This window comes from Octopus bimaculoides, chromosome 16 (assembly GCF_046866305.1).
Source record: "Octopus bimaculoides isolate indiv1 chromosome 16, ASM4686630v1, whole genome shotgun sequence".
NCBI classification, from domain to species: domain Eukaryota; kingdom Metazoa; phylum Mollusca; class Cephalopoda; order Octopoda; family Octopodidae; genus Octopus; species Octopus bimaculoides.
In genome coordinates, this window is record NC_142943.1 from 28,051,105 (window position 1) to 28,066,443 (window position 15,339).

General features: G+C 34.7%; 2 protein-coding genes across 3 annotated transcripts in view; one reads left to right on the top strand and one right to left on the bottom strand.

Moving 5' to 3' along the window:
• LOC106868906 (uncharacterized) overlaps positions 1 to 15,339 on the bottom strand; it is a 72,452-nt gene that overhangs the window by 9,391 nt on the left and 47,722 nt on the right. The window contains exon 1 of one of the 2 annotated variants that reach the window (XM_014914366.3): positions 1,165 to 1,376. The exons of the other annotated variant lie outside the window; for it this stretch is intronic. Within the exon in view, the coding sequence (XP_014769852.1) occupies positions 1,165 to 1,195 (31 nt within the window). The 5' untranslated portion in view covers positions 1,196 to 1,376. Of the gene's footprint in view, positions 1 to 1,164; positions 1,377 to 15,339 lie in introns of those variants that run through there. 2 annotated transcript variants of the gene reach the window in all.
• LOC149132323 (uncharacterized) overlaps positions 15,069 to 15,339 on the top strand; it is a 30,450-nt gene continuing 30,179 nt past the window's right edge. The window contains exon 1 of the mRNA XM_089364274.1: positions 15,069 to 15,165. Within this exon, the coding sequence (XP_089220400.1) occupies positions 15,135 to 15,165 (31 nt within the window). The 5' untranslated portion in view covers positions 15,069 to 15,134. The remainder of the gene's footprint in view (positions 15,166 to 15,339) is intronic.

Sequence of the window (15,339 nt, forward strand, 5' to 3'; positions counted from 1 at the left end):
ACCTAATAACCACCAGACCACAATCGGGGAAATGACAGACGAAGATATCAAAGAAAACCGTACAAGAATAAATTTATCAAAGAATGAAACAATAATATTTGTACTCAGTTTGATATTGCAATTACTTTTTGCAAAAACATTTCTGGTGAGAGATGTGGAAACTGTCAATATTCACGATCCATGAATTTAAAATGAACAGGAATCAGGTATGAATTTGAAAACGATATCAATAATAACTGAAGTACAAGATATAATAAAATAAATACGTAAAATCGTAAGAGCCATATCAACGATATTCTCAGTCCAAAAGATAATCCAGTTAAACTCGGCCCACATTGTACGCAAGATATTAACAGTTCAAATAGTTCCATTCTATGTATGCAAAACATTCCCTATATAATCACCGGCCAATAAAATATTTACATTTTACACAACACATATTGTAAAGAATCACAGCGAAACAATGTAACACAAAACATTCTCTAAGCATTAGCAATCCAATAAAATAGACACTATATATTCATCTATATTCAGGAAAATAAAATCTGAGTAAAAACCTCCCAAATGGAATGCATCCAAACATATATTTATTCATGCATAAATAAGGCTACCGTCTAATGATACTGAATGCTGATATATTGTAGGATAAATATAATAATGATGAAATTCAAGGGTGGAATTTATATATAGTTAATATACCGCTACACGCGTTTCCACAAATCACATGATTTAAACATCGGACTCCGTATCCTTGAGATTAGTACACTATAGTCCGTATTATCCATGGGCATCCGGTTCATCATCATCATTGATTCATTTAATCAGGCGATACTGCATCAGTGGATGAATCGCAGAAGGACTCTAGCTAAATTGGCCTTTATACTGGCAAGAAAGGATGAACATCAGTCTGTTTATTCCATCCTAGAATTATTGTTGTTGTTATTATTATTGATTGAGGCGGCAGTGCACGCCACCAAGGTGACACTGGAGTAAAATATACAAAACCCAATATACTCATGATCATAACTACCCGTCTGATAAGGGTAGACCACGCACATGCATCACAGCCATATGTGTGTTCTTGCGTGGTCTCACTCGTGATGGCTAAATTTCTAAACAACTTAAAACATAATATATTAAATATATAATACAACTTTTACATACATATAACTTGAGGACACTTCTTCTGTAACATCCTCTCTGCTTTCAGGAGTAAGGATGGCTGTCAAAAACGTGATGTTATTAATTTGACTCTATCTTCTTTGTGAAGGAAAATCATTTTATGAACTTTTCATGGATTTATCAATATCAGATGGCCTGAATTCTTTATATTAATTATGAATATGATCTGCGTTTAAATGTATTAACATATTGACGTACAACTCACTCATGATGGTATATCATTAAATGATACATACATACATACATACATATATATATATATATATATATATATATATATATATATATATATATATATATATATATATATATATATATATATACATATATATATATATATATATATATATATATACATATGTATTATGTATGTATGTATGTATGTATGTATGTATGTATGTATGTATGCATACATACATATTGACGTACAACTCACTTATGATGGTATATCATTAAATGATACATACATACATACATACATATATATATATATATATATATATATATATATATATATATATATATATATATATACATACATATATATATATATATATATATATATATATATATATATATATATATATATATATATATATATACATATATATATATATATATATATATATATATATATATATATATATATATATATATATATATATATACATATGTATTATGTATGTATGTATGTATGTATGTATGTATGTATGTATGTATGTATGTATGTATGTATGCATATCACAGAATCGACCAGACTATTAGATGTTGTTATACATCGCTGGTCACAATACACTCCACATTGTTTTAGCTTTTGAATGATGCCATCTCACTGACTAAGTGAGCTGGCCAACATTCCCTTTGATTGGAAGGTTGTTCCGTCTCGGGGTTACTCATTTACAGTGCAGGCGCAATAGCCCAGTGATTAGGGCAGCGGACTCGCGCCCGTAAGATCGCAGTTTCGATTCCCAGACCGGGGGTTGTAAGTGTTTATTGATCGAAAACGCCTAAAGTTCCACGAGGCTCCGGCAGAGGGTGGTGGTGGACTCTTCTGTACTCTTTCACTACAACTTTCTCTCACTCTTTCTCCCTATTTCTGTTGTACCTGTATTTCAAAGGGTCAGCCATCCTGAGCGCAAACACTCTAATCATTATGTCGTGCCCCTCCAAGCACAAACACACTCGCGCGCGCACGTACACACACACACACACACACACACATACACACAGACACAAGCACATGCGCATATATATATATATATATATATATATATATATATATATATATATATATATATATATATATATATATATAATACAAAATAGGACAAGAATGCAAAACATCCAGACAGTTAGGTGATACAAGAAAGGAACAACAAAATGTCCAGATAGACGATACATAGAAAGCAAGGACGGGTCATTCGGAGTTTTCTTTTCGTCAGTCGAGTTCCAGATTATCTTTTCAATTTCGGCTGGTTATACTCGAGATTGCTCCAATCTGGCCAGCCCCAAGGAAAAACTAAGCTAAGAGCATTAGATTCCTTGGAAGAAACCAGCGAATGTATACGAAAAAAAGGACGGGAAAAAACGGAGAAGGTTACACAAATACAAATAACAGGACATAGCAACAGGTTCCTTCGACTAAGGATGAAATAAAATTAATCTGGTGTGTGTGGAAGTAAAGCCTTACGGCAGGGATACAAAATTTCACAGGCACAGGGAAGATTATAGATGTTGCATAGGCAGCGGCCTAACCAAGAAAGAAAGGTCAGGCTTGACCAAATACCGATTACGTGGGGAGAGAAGAGAGAGGTGTAGAAGCAGAGGGACAGAAGAAATAAGGAGGGGCGAGAAAAATGATAGGGACATATTGAAGTGAAAAGAGGAAGAAAAGTGAACATAAAGAGAAAGCAATGAAATGTGAGACAGGGGGAACGAAGGAACGAAGGGTGGAATGAACGAAGCAAGCGTGAAAGGGCTGATAGAAAGAAGAAAAGAATGAAAGAATAGAGTCGAACAAGATTTAGATAAATATATACTTACATATAAGAGACCAAAGTGTACGTACGCCGCTATATATATATATATATATATATATATATATATATATATATATATATATATATATATACATATACATATACATATACATATACATATACATATACATATATATATATATATATATGGGAGAATATACAAAAAATAACAACAGACGAGGACAGGTGGTGTAAATAACAAAAGTATATATTAGTATGACGCTCGGGAATACGGAAAGTCTTTGACGTTTCGAGCTACGCTCTTCAACAGAAAGAATACGGAGACAAGGAGAAAAACACGGAGAAAAAAAATTGAATAGTGTTCAGTCAACGGTCAATACATACATATATATATATATATATATATATATATATATATATATATATATATATATATATATATATATATATATATATATATATATATACATCTATACTATATATAAAACAGAGATGTGTGTGTAATCGCTTTTCACGTGAAATCGACTTCACCAAATGCTTCCATACTTGTGATGTGTGAATAATTTGACCTCGGATAAATCTTAGGCTCTTCATTTGATTTTTTTAATTAAAAATAAATAATATTGCTTTATATTTAAGATTCACTTCTTTAAAAAGGTTCCTCAATGTCAACTTCCGGTAGCCATAGTTTTTTCTTCACTTTAACTTCAATCGTTACTGTTCGCACTAAAAGTTTACTCACATTTACTGATGTAAGTAATTTCATCATTTACTAACAGAAGTACGGTTTTGTGTTGCTGTTTCGTTCACTGAGTGACAAATTTCGATTCAACATCACTTTAACTTCAATCGTTACTGTTCTCAATAAAAGTTTACGTTTTCATTCGCTAACAAGTTCACATTTACTGATGTAAGTAATTTCATCATTTACTAACAGAAGTACGGTTTTGTGTTTCCCTGTTGCTGAGGGGTTTTTTTCTGGTACCTTCGATACTGCTTTCTGAAGACATTCTTCAAAGAATTCAATATCAGTGTGACGGTGATGTCACATTCAATGATGACATCTTCAATGAGACATTAAGATTAATAGACGACAATGTTCAACCACTGGGTGGAAACAAACTTGAAATCTATGGTCTTCCAGCTCCTCCTGTCAGAGATGTTCAACACAGATTAGCACAAGAGCTAATCAGGGAAACATCATACAAGATGGAAAGTTTGCAAGCAGTTGTCAATGAAAAGGAACCAATTCTGGTATAGGATCAAAAGGAGGTATGCTGGCAAGTTTTTACATCTGTGGACAATAACACTGGTGGGGTTTTCTTCTTAGATGCTCCTGGAGGCACAGGAAATACATTATTGATCAACCTGCTCCTTGCCAAGGTGAGACAGAAGAAGAAGATTGCTCTGGCTGTTGCATCCTCTTGAATTGCAGCCACACTCCTAACAGGTGGAAGAACAGCCCATTCAACATTCAAGCTGCCTCTGAACCTCATCCAAAATGTATCTCCTTTATGCAACATAACAAAGAATACAGCGTTAGCAAAACTCCTTACAGATGCCAAACTCACTGTCTGGGATGAGGCAACAATGTCCCATAAGGCAGCCTTTGAAGCGCTTGATAGAACACTACAAGACTTCAGAAACAATAAGAAGATCGTGGGTGGTGTCACCCTCCTCATGGCTGGTGACTTCAGGCAAACGCAGCCTGTCGTTCCCAGAGGAACCAGGGCGGATGAGCTGAGAGCTTGCATCAAGTCCTCATATATCTGGCAACATGTCAAGCAGCTTACTCTGACAACCAACATGAGGGTTCACATTCATGGTGACCCGTTAGCCGCACAGTTCTCCAACAAGTTACTTGACATTGGAAATGGAAAACTTTCACAAGATCCAGAAGATAATCTGCACCATCTCCCATGTGGCAATATGACTGCCTCCCTTGAAGAACTAAAGAGCAAGGTGTTTCCAAACATTGCCACAAACTACAAAAGTCACAAGTGGCTATGTGAAAGAACAATTCTGGCACCAAGGAATGATTCTGTAGACAAGCTGAATTTAAATTTGTTAACTCAGCTTCAAGGACCTGAATGTTCATACAGATAAATTAACTCTGTCTCTGATCAACAACAGGCAACGCATTACCCAGTGGAGTTCCTCAATTCACTTCAGCCACCAGGATTTCCACCACACATTCTGATCGTGAAAATAGGTGCTCCCATAATGCTATTAAGAAACCAGACTCTGCAATGGAGCAAGGTTGGTTGTTAAAACAGCCATGCCCCATGTGTTGGAAGCAACAATAATTACAGGCAACATGATGGGTGAGAATGTCTTCATTCCAAGGATACCTCTCATTTCAAATGATCTCCCCTTTCAGTTCAAGAGACTGCAGTTTCCGGTCAAACTTAGCTTTGCAATGTCTATCAACAAAGCACAAGGTCAATCTCTAAAGGTGGTGGGACTTAACCTCCTTCAACCTTGCTTCTAACATGGCCAGCTGTATGTTGGATGTTCTAGAGTTGGAGATGAAAAGAACCTCTACATTCTCAGTGATAAACATGGCAAGACAGAAAACATAGCATATGAAGAAGCACTTACATGAATAGTATGTACATGTCATATACAAAAGTGTAAAACCAAAAGTCACTTTTCGACTGACATGCGTCAATGTATATCTGTGTATATAACAGTGAAACAATAACGTGGTATATTCGCTGTGTGAATTTTTTTCATTTAATCCCCATTTTAATTATCGTAAAAGTTTCCAAGTACCAATAAGCAACAATTTCATTCCTGGGCAACGCCGGGTGGCTCTGCTAGTATATATATATATATATATATATATATATATATATATATATATATATATATATATACATGTATATATATATAGATATGTATGTATATTATATGTATATCTATATATATATGTATATATATACGTATATACATGTATATATATATATATATATGTATGTATATATGTATATCTATATATATGTGTATATATATATATATATATATATATATATATATATATATATACATATATATATATATATATATATATATATATATATATATATATATATATATATATATATATATATATATATATATATATATATATATATATATATATACATGTACGTATATTTCTACGTCTGTATGTTTGTATGTTTGTATAATTCAATGTTCCATACACATGTTGTAAAAAATACCGACTGTTTTATCAAAATAATGGGACAAACCAATGATACTAGGGTCACCTGAAAAGTTCATAGGCTGACCAAGATACTTTCATGGAGTGTGACCAAATGAGATTTATTTTTCAACACGCACCCTCCCCTATCCTTGCGCTCCATGCACTTCTTTCATTGGTGTTGCAGTACTTGGATCCCACATCAGGAAGGAGCTTTCATCCTGTTGGTCAAAAACAATCCATCAACAGCAGATGTGGTGTCATCGTCACAGCGATACTGGCACCAGAAACCTTCGTCATGCCAATCTCATTGTGAAGAATATTCGCAACACTCCCACGGGATATGCTAACAGCATTAGCTGTTTGATTTACAGTCAATCGCCTGTCATCCATCAGCATGTGGTGAACACGACCAATGTTTTCCTTGGTAGTCACAGTTGCAGGTCGTCCAGAACTTGAGCTATCTTCAAGACTCTCTCTTCCCCTCCTAAATTCAACTGTCCACTTTTACACTGAGGATAAGGCTATAACGTCAACCCTTTCTCTGTATCTCTTCTGAGGTAGAGCCTATCGATATCACTAGTTTTGTAGAGATTTCCAGCTGTTGTTAGAACCTTGCGGGTTTTAATGTCTATGGATTAGATGTCTTCCACAGACTAGTCGAGTATCCCCAATGTTGGAATCAACACTGGCACTGCAAATGCATTGTGGAATATTGTCTTGTATTTTTTTTAGTCTGGTGTAATATTCTTGGGTCACTCTATCTTTATTCACAGTACCTTGGTATAATATGTTTTCATCAATGCCAAGATACTTGTAGCATTCTTTGTGTGAGGACAGGAAAGATGGTGAGACCCATTGATACACAAGTTTTGTGTCTGGGGTGGGGGCTGGTTTTTCCCCGTTCAGCAATTAAGTAAGAGCATTCCTTCTGGTCAAATTCCATTCCTGTCAGCTGAGAATGTTATTAATTCCAGTTAGTTTTTGGTATTGTTAAAATTTTAGTATAAATTTTGAGTTTGTTCACAAAGAAATTATGGATTACATTAACATCTCTTGCAGTTTCAAACCCTAGAATGTAGCCTTTTGCTTTTAGTATCAGGAACGATAATGGATTTAACGCCAAAATGAACAGAAGTACAGAGTTTCCCCTTGGAATATTCCCTTTGAAATATTTATGGCATTGGAGACGATCGTTCCTCTCTCTCTCTCTCTCTCTCTCTCTCTCTCTCTCTCTCTCTCTCTCTCTCTCTCTCTCTCTGTTTTAAGTATAAGAATTGTGGCCTAGGTCTTTGTGACCCTCTCAATGGTACTAGTTATGGTAGCAGGCACGCCTGTCAAATGTAAACTCATCAGCAGCCATGAGTGGTGAATAGAGTCAAATGCCTTCCTATAATCAAGCCAGACTGTTGTAAGGCTTTTTTTTTTTACCTCAGATAGTACATCTTTGCTTATCAGAAGTTGTTCAGCACATTCTCAAACTCCCTTCTTTCCACCGGCCAGCTCATCAGTTAATATGCTGTTGGACTGGACTCAATGATCCTGGAGGAATCAAATGCGGTAGCTTGTGTACAGTTTGTGCATAACATTTAAGCAAGCAATTTCCATGCAACTCGGTGGTTTCATTCTTGGTTACTATGGTAAGCCAATCTGGTTTATCAATCTGACCTTCCATAGTACTTTTCAATATACTTATTAGTGGTTTCCTATAAAATGTCATCCTCTCGTGCCAGTTTCCAACTATTAAGTCCCTGCCAGGCGCCTTATCATTATGTGGTTTACCTAGAGCTGTGGTGAAAATTTCCTGATCAATTGCATAAGTTTCACTGTTGATGCTGGTACAGTATTCTCTCTTTACTGCATTTAGTCACGATGCATTGAGGTTGAGATTCCTCTTTTCGTTCCAGATTTGAGAGGGGGCTTTCTTAATGGTAATATTTCCGTTCCTCATCTCTCAATATGTATGAATACATGCATCTGTTTATGTATGTACTTATACAACAAAAATCTTTGAAACAGTTGTTAGTAAAGTTTATTCTAAATAACTGATTAAAAACTTCACAGTATCTAAATGCAAGCACAAACATTGGGGTGTATATCATTTTATACATAGTGGTCATTATATCAACGCAAATGTTTACAAATGCAAATAGGCAAAATAAGAGCAGAAATCTAATATACTGTAGTGTAAGTGTGAATTGTGGAAATTATATGAAATTATATGAAATAATTAAAAGAATATTATATAAACACAAAATGTAATTAAAAAAAGATGCAGATCCATCTGAATTCCTCTGGGATGTGAACAACCACGAATTCCTAGCATTCTAGGGAGATATGCTCTGCCCTGTATTTTTTAGATAAGTTTTGCTGAAGTCCGTTTCCTCACTTACGTCCCTTTTTGTCCTCTTTCTTATCTTACTAACCCGTCTTTGACTTCGTTCTTCATCATACTAACACTAAGTGGTGGTATTATTGAGTATAAGTTCCCAACTTCTACCCTGTCGCGTCCTGGTTCTGAAAACGAGAAGGATTTTCCGGACATAATCAGAACTGAAGTGTTTTGGAAACAGTCGTGTTTAGGTTCTTTTGATATTGCTGTTGAGTCCGCTGCTAATGTACTTTCTCTTTCTAATGCACTTTTAGGAGAGTATTGTAGTTCGCTTGAAACATTGTGTATTGTTTGTAAAATATAACGTGTCCAGAATGGCACAACAATGCTGAGTGGACTATAATAACTGTTATAATTTAATTATCCGTAATCTGATATAATAATATTTCCGAATATAAAATGTCCTTCTTCAGATATTGCTAGGAATTGATCGAGTTACTGCTATAATCGGTTTTCCAGCGGTTACAGAATTTTTTCCGGAAGCGTCTCTGCAGTGGTCTCACGAAGCTCCTTCCGGAATTCTGGAGACCACAACAGAGACGCTTCCGGAAGAAGGAAGTTTCATTATATCAGACTACGGATAATTAAATTCTTTTCTACTCTAGGCACAAGGCCCGAAATTTTGAGGGAGAGGGGGGCCAGTCGATCAGACCAACCCCAGTACGCAACTAATACTTAATCTATCGACCCCGAAAGGATAAATCGACCTCGGCAGAATTTGAACTCAGAACGTAAAGACAGACGAAATGCCTCTAAGCGTTTCACCAGGCGTGCTAACGTTTCTGCCAACTCGCCGCCTTTAAATATTCGTTTTCCAATATTTTTAACCTTTCCCAGCTCTTGTCATTCAATGTTATTTTTTATTTATATTTTCTTCATTTTTATTTTTTATTGTCATCTTTGATAGTAATTATTATTTCATGTTTACTCATAACACTAGATTTTAACTTTCTGAATTTTCTAATTTTGAATTTTAATACAATATTTCAACTTTTAACTTTTTTTTTATTTTAACTTTTAGATTTTTAAGTTTTTAATTCTTTTATTCTTGATTTCAATTTTTTATATTTTTTAGTCTGAATTTTTTTCTTCTATTTTCGATTTTCTTAATTTTAGATTTTTAACTTAAAATGTTTTTTTTAAGCTATAACTATAAAGTTTAATTTTTAATATTCACTTTTGCAAATTTTAACATTTGATTTATAATTTTAGATAATTAATGTTTCAGAAATTTTTTAAAATCATTTTAAAACTCATTTTCATTTCCGTGATTGAAATTATATCTATTTTCAATTTTTTTTATTTCATTTCTCAATATTTCATTTTTGACCTTTATAATTTTTTTTTATTCTAATATTTACTCTTTAATATTTTCTTCATCTGATGTTACTTTTCAAATATACTTTGCTTTATGTTATTTCAATCTCAGCCTCATAATCAAGTATCAAATGGTCAAAACAATTGGTGACAGCTTTCAGGGGAAACCGACGATTTTAACCCCTTGTCTGCCATGAGCCCCATTTGGCGATTTGCTAAAACCAATCTCACTGCCAGTTGTTCATTGTATTTAAAGTGAATTGCTTATGTACATCATTGCATTTGCAGAGGTGTGTTTAACAATATTGAGTAGTTAGAGTTTATCACTATTACCTCTGGCTAATTCTAGAGGACATTTTGTCATAAATCACAATTTTTTAACTACGACAATATTAGCTGTTTTTTATTTTTGCATTTTCCATGTATATCATTCATTGATGTTTCATGCACATTCGCATTTGATACTATAGTTTCAAAAAAACTAAAATGTTTATTGTTGCAATTAATTAGAAAAGGTTAAGTATGCTTTTTTTTTTTTTTTCAGCGATCCCCATTTGGGACTTTTCGAAAAATTTTATCATAATTTGCAAAATAATTCACATATGACAAAAATTTAAATACCATATAATATTTTAACTCCTAAGATCTGGCAAAGCCAAAAGATATGAATAAAAACGTTGGCAGTTAATGGGTTAAACATACCAGCAATAGCTATCAAAACTATACATAATGTCGAGTAAGAAGACACTGTCGAGTAAGACACTGTCGAGTAAGACACTGTCGAGTAAGACACTGTCGAGTAAGACACTGTCGAGTAAGACACTGTCGAGTAAGACACTGTCGAGTAAGACACTGTCGAGTAAGACACTGTCGAGTAAGACACTGTCGAGTAAGACACTGTCGAGTAAGACACTGTCGAGAGACTCATTGTCGTGAATATAAGTGTACGATACCAACGTCATTTAACAGATTCAATCTTCAACGATAATGAAGCCTATTTTTTTAGCTGTTCCACACGTGGGTCAACGAAATGTAAGTGTGTGTGTGCGTGTGTGTGTGTGTGTGTGTGTGTATGTGTGTGTGTGTGTGTGTGTGTGTGTGTGTGTGTGTACAAACAAGTAGTATAGGACGTTAATCCTTTGGATTACAAATTCTTAAGATTCTAAAGTTGTTTCATTTGTCAATAACTTTTTTCGTTGGATTTTTCAACATTTCCCGTGTTTTGAGTCACCCTATATGAAATATGGATTGAGAAGTAGGTGTGTAGGTAGGTAGGTAGGTAGGTAGGTAGGTAAGTAGGTAGGTGGCTGACTGGCTGGCTGGCTGGATAGATAGATAGATAGATAGATAGATAGATAGATAGATAGATAGATAGATAGATAGATAGAGAGAGAGAGAGAGAGATAGACGGAGAGAGAGATGTGTGTGTGCACAGATATAATATATGTGCGTGTGTGTGTTTACGTATATGATATATATATATATATATATATATATATATATATATATATATATATATATATATATATATATATGTATGTATATATATATATATATATATATATATATATATATATATATATATATATATATATATATATATATATAATAATAAAGGAGTTACGACGCAAAAACGTATAAATTCAAAAGAACATATTTATCTTCTTCAATATATATTTCAGTATAAAGAATTCATTAAGAGGCTTAAATCAAAATTTCTTTACACATCATTCAGGAATAAATATGACATCAGAAAAAATACATTCCGTTTAAAAACACAATTGTGAAATTTTTTCGCCATGAACGGTTTGTGTTTTTAAACGGAATGTATTTTTTCTGATGTTATATTTATTCCTGAATGATGTGTAAAGAAATTTTGATTTAAGCCTCTTAATAAATTCTTTATACTGAAATATATATTGAAGAAGATAAATATGTTCCTTTCAATGTATACGTTTTTGCGTCGTAACTCCTTTATTATTATTAATATAACCAAAAGGATCGATTCTTGAAGAGTCTGCATACCTTCACTGTCGTTTTTTTCCTGCTATTTTGGTGATGATTTTTTAAGTTAGCTTACCAATTATTTTTGTTGGTAGTTAATTTATAATATATTGATATATATATATATATATATATATATATATATATATATATATATAGGAACAAGATTCCAAGGGAGAGGAAGATCCTCATGAGACGACGGACAAAAGTTGCAAATCGACTCAACCACCATCCCAAGAATGGCCAAAGGTCCCGCCTAAAAACGACACTGATGGAGATCGAAAAAAGGCTGCAACAATCCTATGTGAAGGAGAGAGCAGACAAAGAAGCCTGGGTTATAAAAAACATTAAGTCAAACCCAAAGGCCTTCTTTCGTTACGCAAAAGAAACAGCCTCAGTACGCTGCAAGATTGGACCCCTCTTCGAAAAGGATGGCTCCCTCACAGACAGTCCAACTAGGATCAGTGAGGTACTGAATGAGCAATTCAAAAGTGTCTTCACCACTCCATTGGAGCACAGACAAGTGAACAAACCAGTGGACTTCTTTGCTACCTCCCCTATAACCAGTGAGGCAGTTACGATGGAATACATCAACATTAGCGAAGAAGATGTACTACTAGCTATACATGAAGTGGACACAAACTCAACTGCTGGCCCTGATGGTTTCCCAACAATCCTCCTTAAATCGTGTAAGCATGCTCTGGCAAAACCCCTCCAGATCCTCTTCCAGAGCTTTCTCGCAAACGGAAGACTGCCAAGCAAGCTGAAGGAGGGAATAATATGCCCAATCCATAAAGGGGGAAGCAGAGCAGATGCCAAAAACTATAGGCCTATCTCTCTGACTTCACACATCAGCAAAGTCGTGGAAAGGATAGTCAGAGGAAAACTAATCGCATTCCTTGAAGAAAATAAATTGCTGAGTGATACCCAACATGGCTTTCGACCAGGTAGGAGCTGCCTGACCCAGCTCTTACAACATTACGACTGGGTGTTGAGGCAGTTACTCAACAACTCAAATGTGGACGTAATATACCTTGATTTTGCGAAAGCTTTTGACAAAGTGGATCATGGTGTGATATGCCACAAACTGCGTGATCTTGGCATAGCTGGAAAACTTGGAGAGTGGTTACATGACTTTCTGAAAGATAGAAGCCAGGCAGTAGTGGCTAATGGAGCCACCTCTATGAAAACACAAATAATTAGCGGTGTTCCACAGGGCACTGTCTTGGGACCATTGCTTTTTATAGTCGCTCTCTCAGATATGCCTTCAAGTGCCCGGATAGCCACTCTTGCAAGCTACGCAGACGATACAAAAGTCTCGCAGAAAATACAGAACTCCAGTGATGTTGCACACCTGCAGCAGGAATTGGACTCAGTTTACAGATGGGCTGAGGACAATAATATGCAGTTTAATGCTGAAAAATTCCAAGCCCTGCGCTACCAACGTCCAAAACTGAATATGAAACTTACAGAGTACACTGGTCCACAGGGAATTTCAATCCCAGAGCCTAAATCAGTGAGAGACCTGGATATCGACATGAGTGATGATACCTCTTTCCAAGTGCACATTACCAGAATGGCAACAAAGTGCAGACGATTGGCTGGATGGATCCTGAGAACATTCAGAACCAGAGATAAGGAAACCATGATGATCCTCTGGAGGACATTCGTGCTCAGCCGCCTGGATTACTGCTCACAGCTGTGGTCACCCACCAGTCTGAAATTAACAGCAGACCTTGAAGCAATCCAGAGGAGATTCACAAAGAAGATTGTCTCTTTGCAACTGCTCAGCTACTGGGAAAGGCTGAAACAGCTAAGACTCTACTCCCTGGAGAGAAGGCGGGAGAGGTATGCAGTAATATACATCTGGAAGATCCTGGAAGGAATTGTGCCAAATTTTGGCATTGAAAGCTACACCAATGCCAGAAAGGGACGACACTGCATAGTGCCAAAGATCCCAGCAATGCCATCGCGCTTCAGGACCAGTTACTGCAACAGCTTGGGATTCAGGGGCCCACAGCTTTTTAATATTCTCCCAAAGATCCTGAGGAATCTGCACAAAGTAGATGTAGGAGTTTTTAAATCAAAGCTGGACCTCTTCCTATCGAGAGTCCCAGATGAACCTACCTCGCGGCAGGAGGTGCAAATGAGGGTTGCTAAATCAAACTCCATTCTTCACCAAGTGCCACATATTGTAAGAGGCTCCCTGTAATAACAGTGTAGCAACACGGTGGTGCATCAGCATGGCCGCAGCTCTAAGCTGAAACTTAAATATATATATATATATATATATATATATATATATATATATATATATATATATATATATGCGAGTAAAAATAAATACAAAAAAAGGTGGATTTTTTTGTATGATTGTGTATAGAGGAATATATTATTTTGCTTAAAAGAGTTCCAACACTGTCTGTTTTTTATGTTTTATTTATATTCCTGCAGAACTAATGTGGGGTATAGAATATGGAATATACAATATATAATATAATATACAATATATAATATAAAATAAAATAAAAATGGATGGCACCATGAAATAAAGTATTGAATGTAGATGAAATATTGAGTGTTCAATATAAAGGATCAAATATATAAATATATAAATATAAATATATATATATAAAGGCGACTCGAGTTTCAGAGCTATTTCCCTTCGTCATGGCCGGTATGACAGTCTTTGTGTGTATGTATGTATGTATGTATGTATGTATGTATGTATGTATGTATGTATGTATGCATACATGTATTATGTGGGTACCTTTACATTTATTTATTATTTAGTGTTCTGATACCAGAATACTACACTTAGTTGTAAGTCAATACCTTTTTATCCTGAAACACTTAAAAAAAGCCCACAAAAGAAATAATGAAAACAACACTTCGTTTCAGGAGTACAATACCAGCTAATATTAATAAATCGATATGATGTTCATATGATGATTACTTTTAATCAAGGGGAAAATTTTAAACAGCTAGTTATATTCTGTCTTTGACGGCCATTTCCAGTTAGAAGGCAGAGAGGATGCTGCGGATTAATCTTCTTCAAATTATTTGTATGTAAAATCTTATGATATATTTATATGCTTTTTTGTTAATTAATGTTACACTGTTAGGACAGAAACTACGCAAAGACACACATTATCCATATCATATATATATATATATATATATATATATATATATATATATATATATATATATATATATATATATATATATATATATAT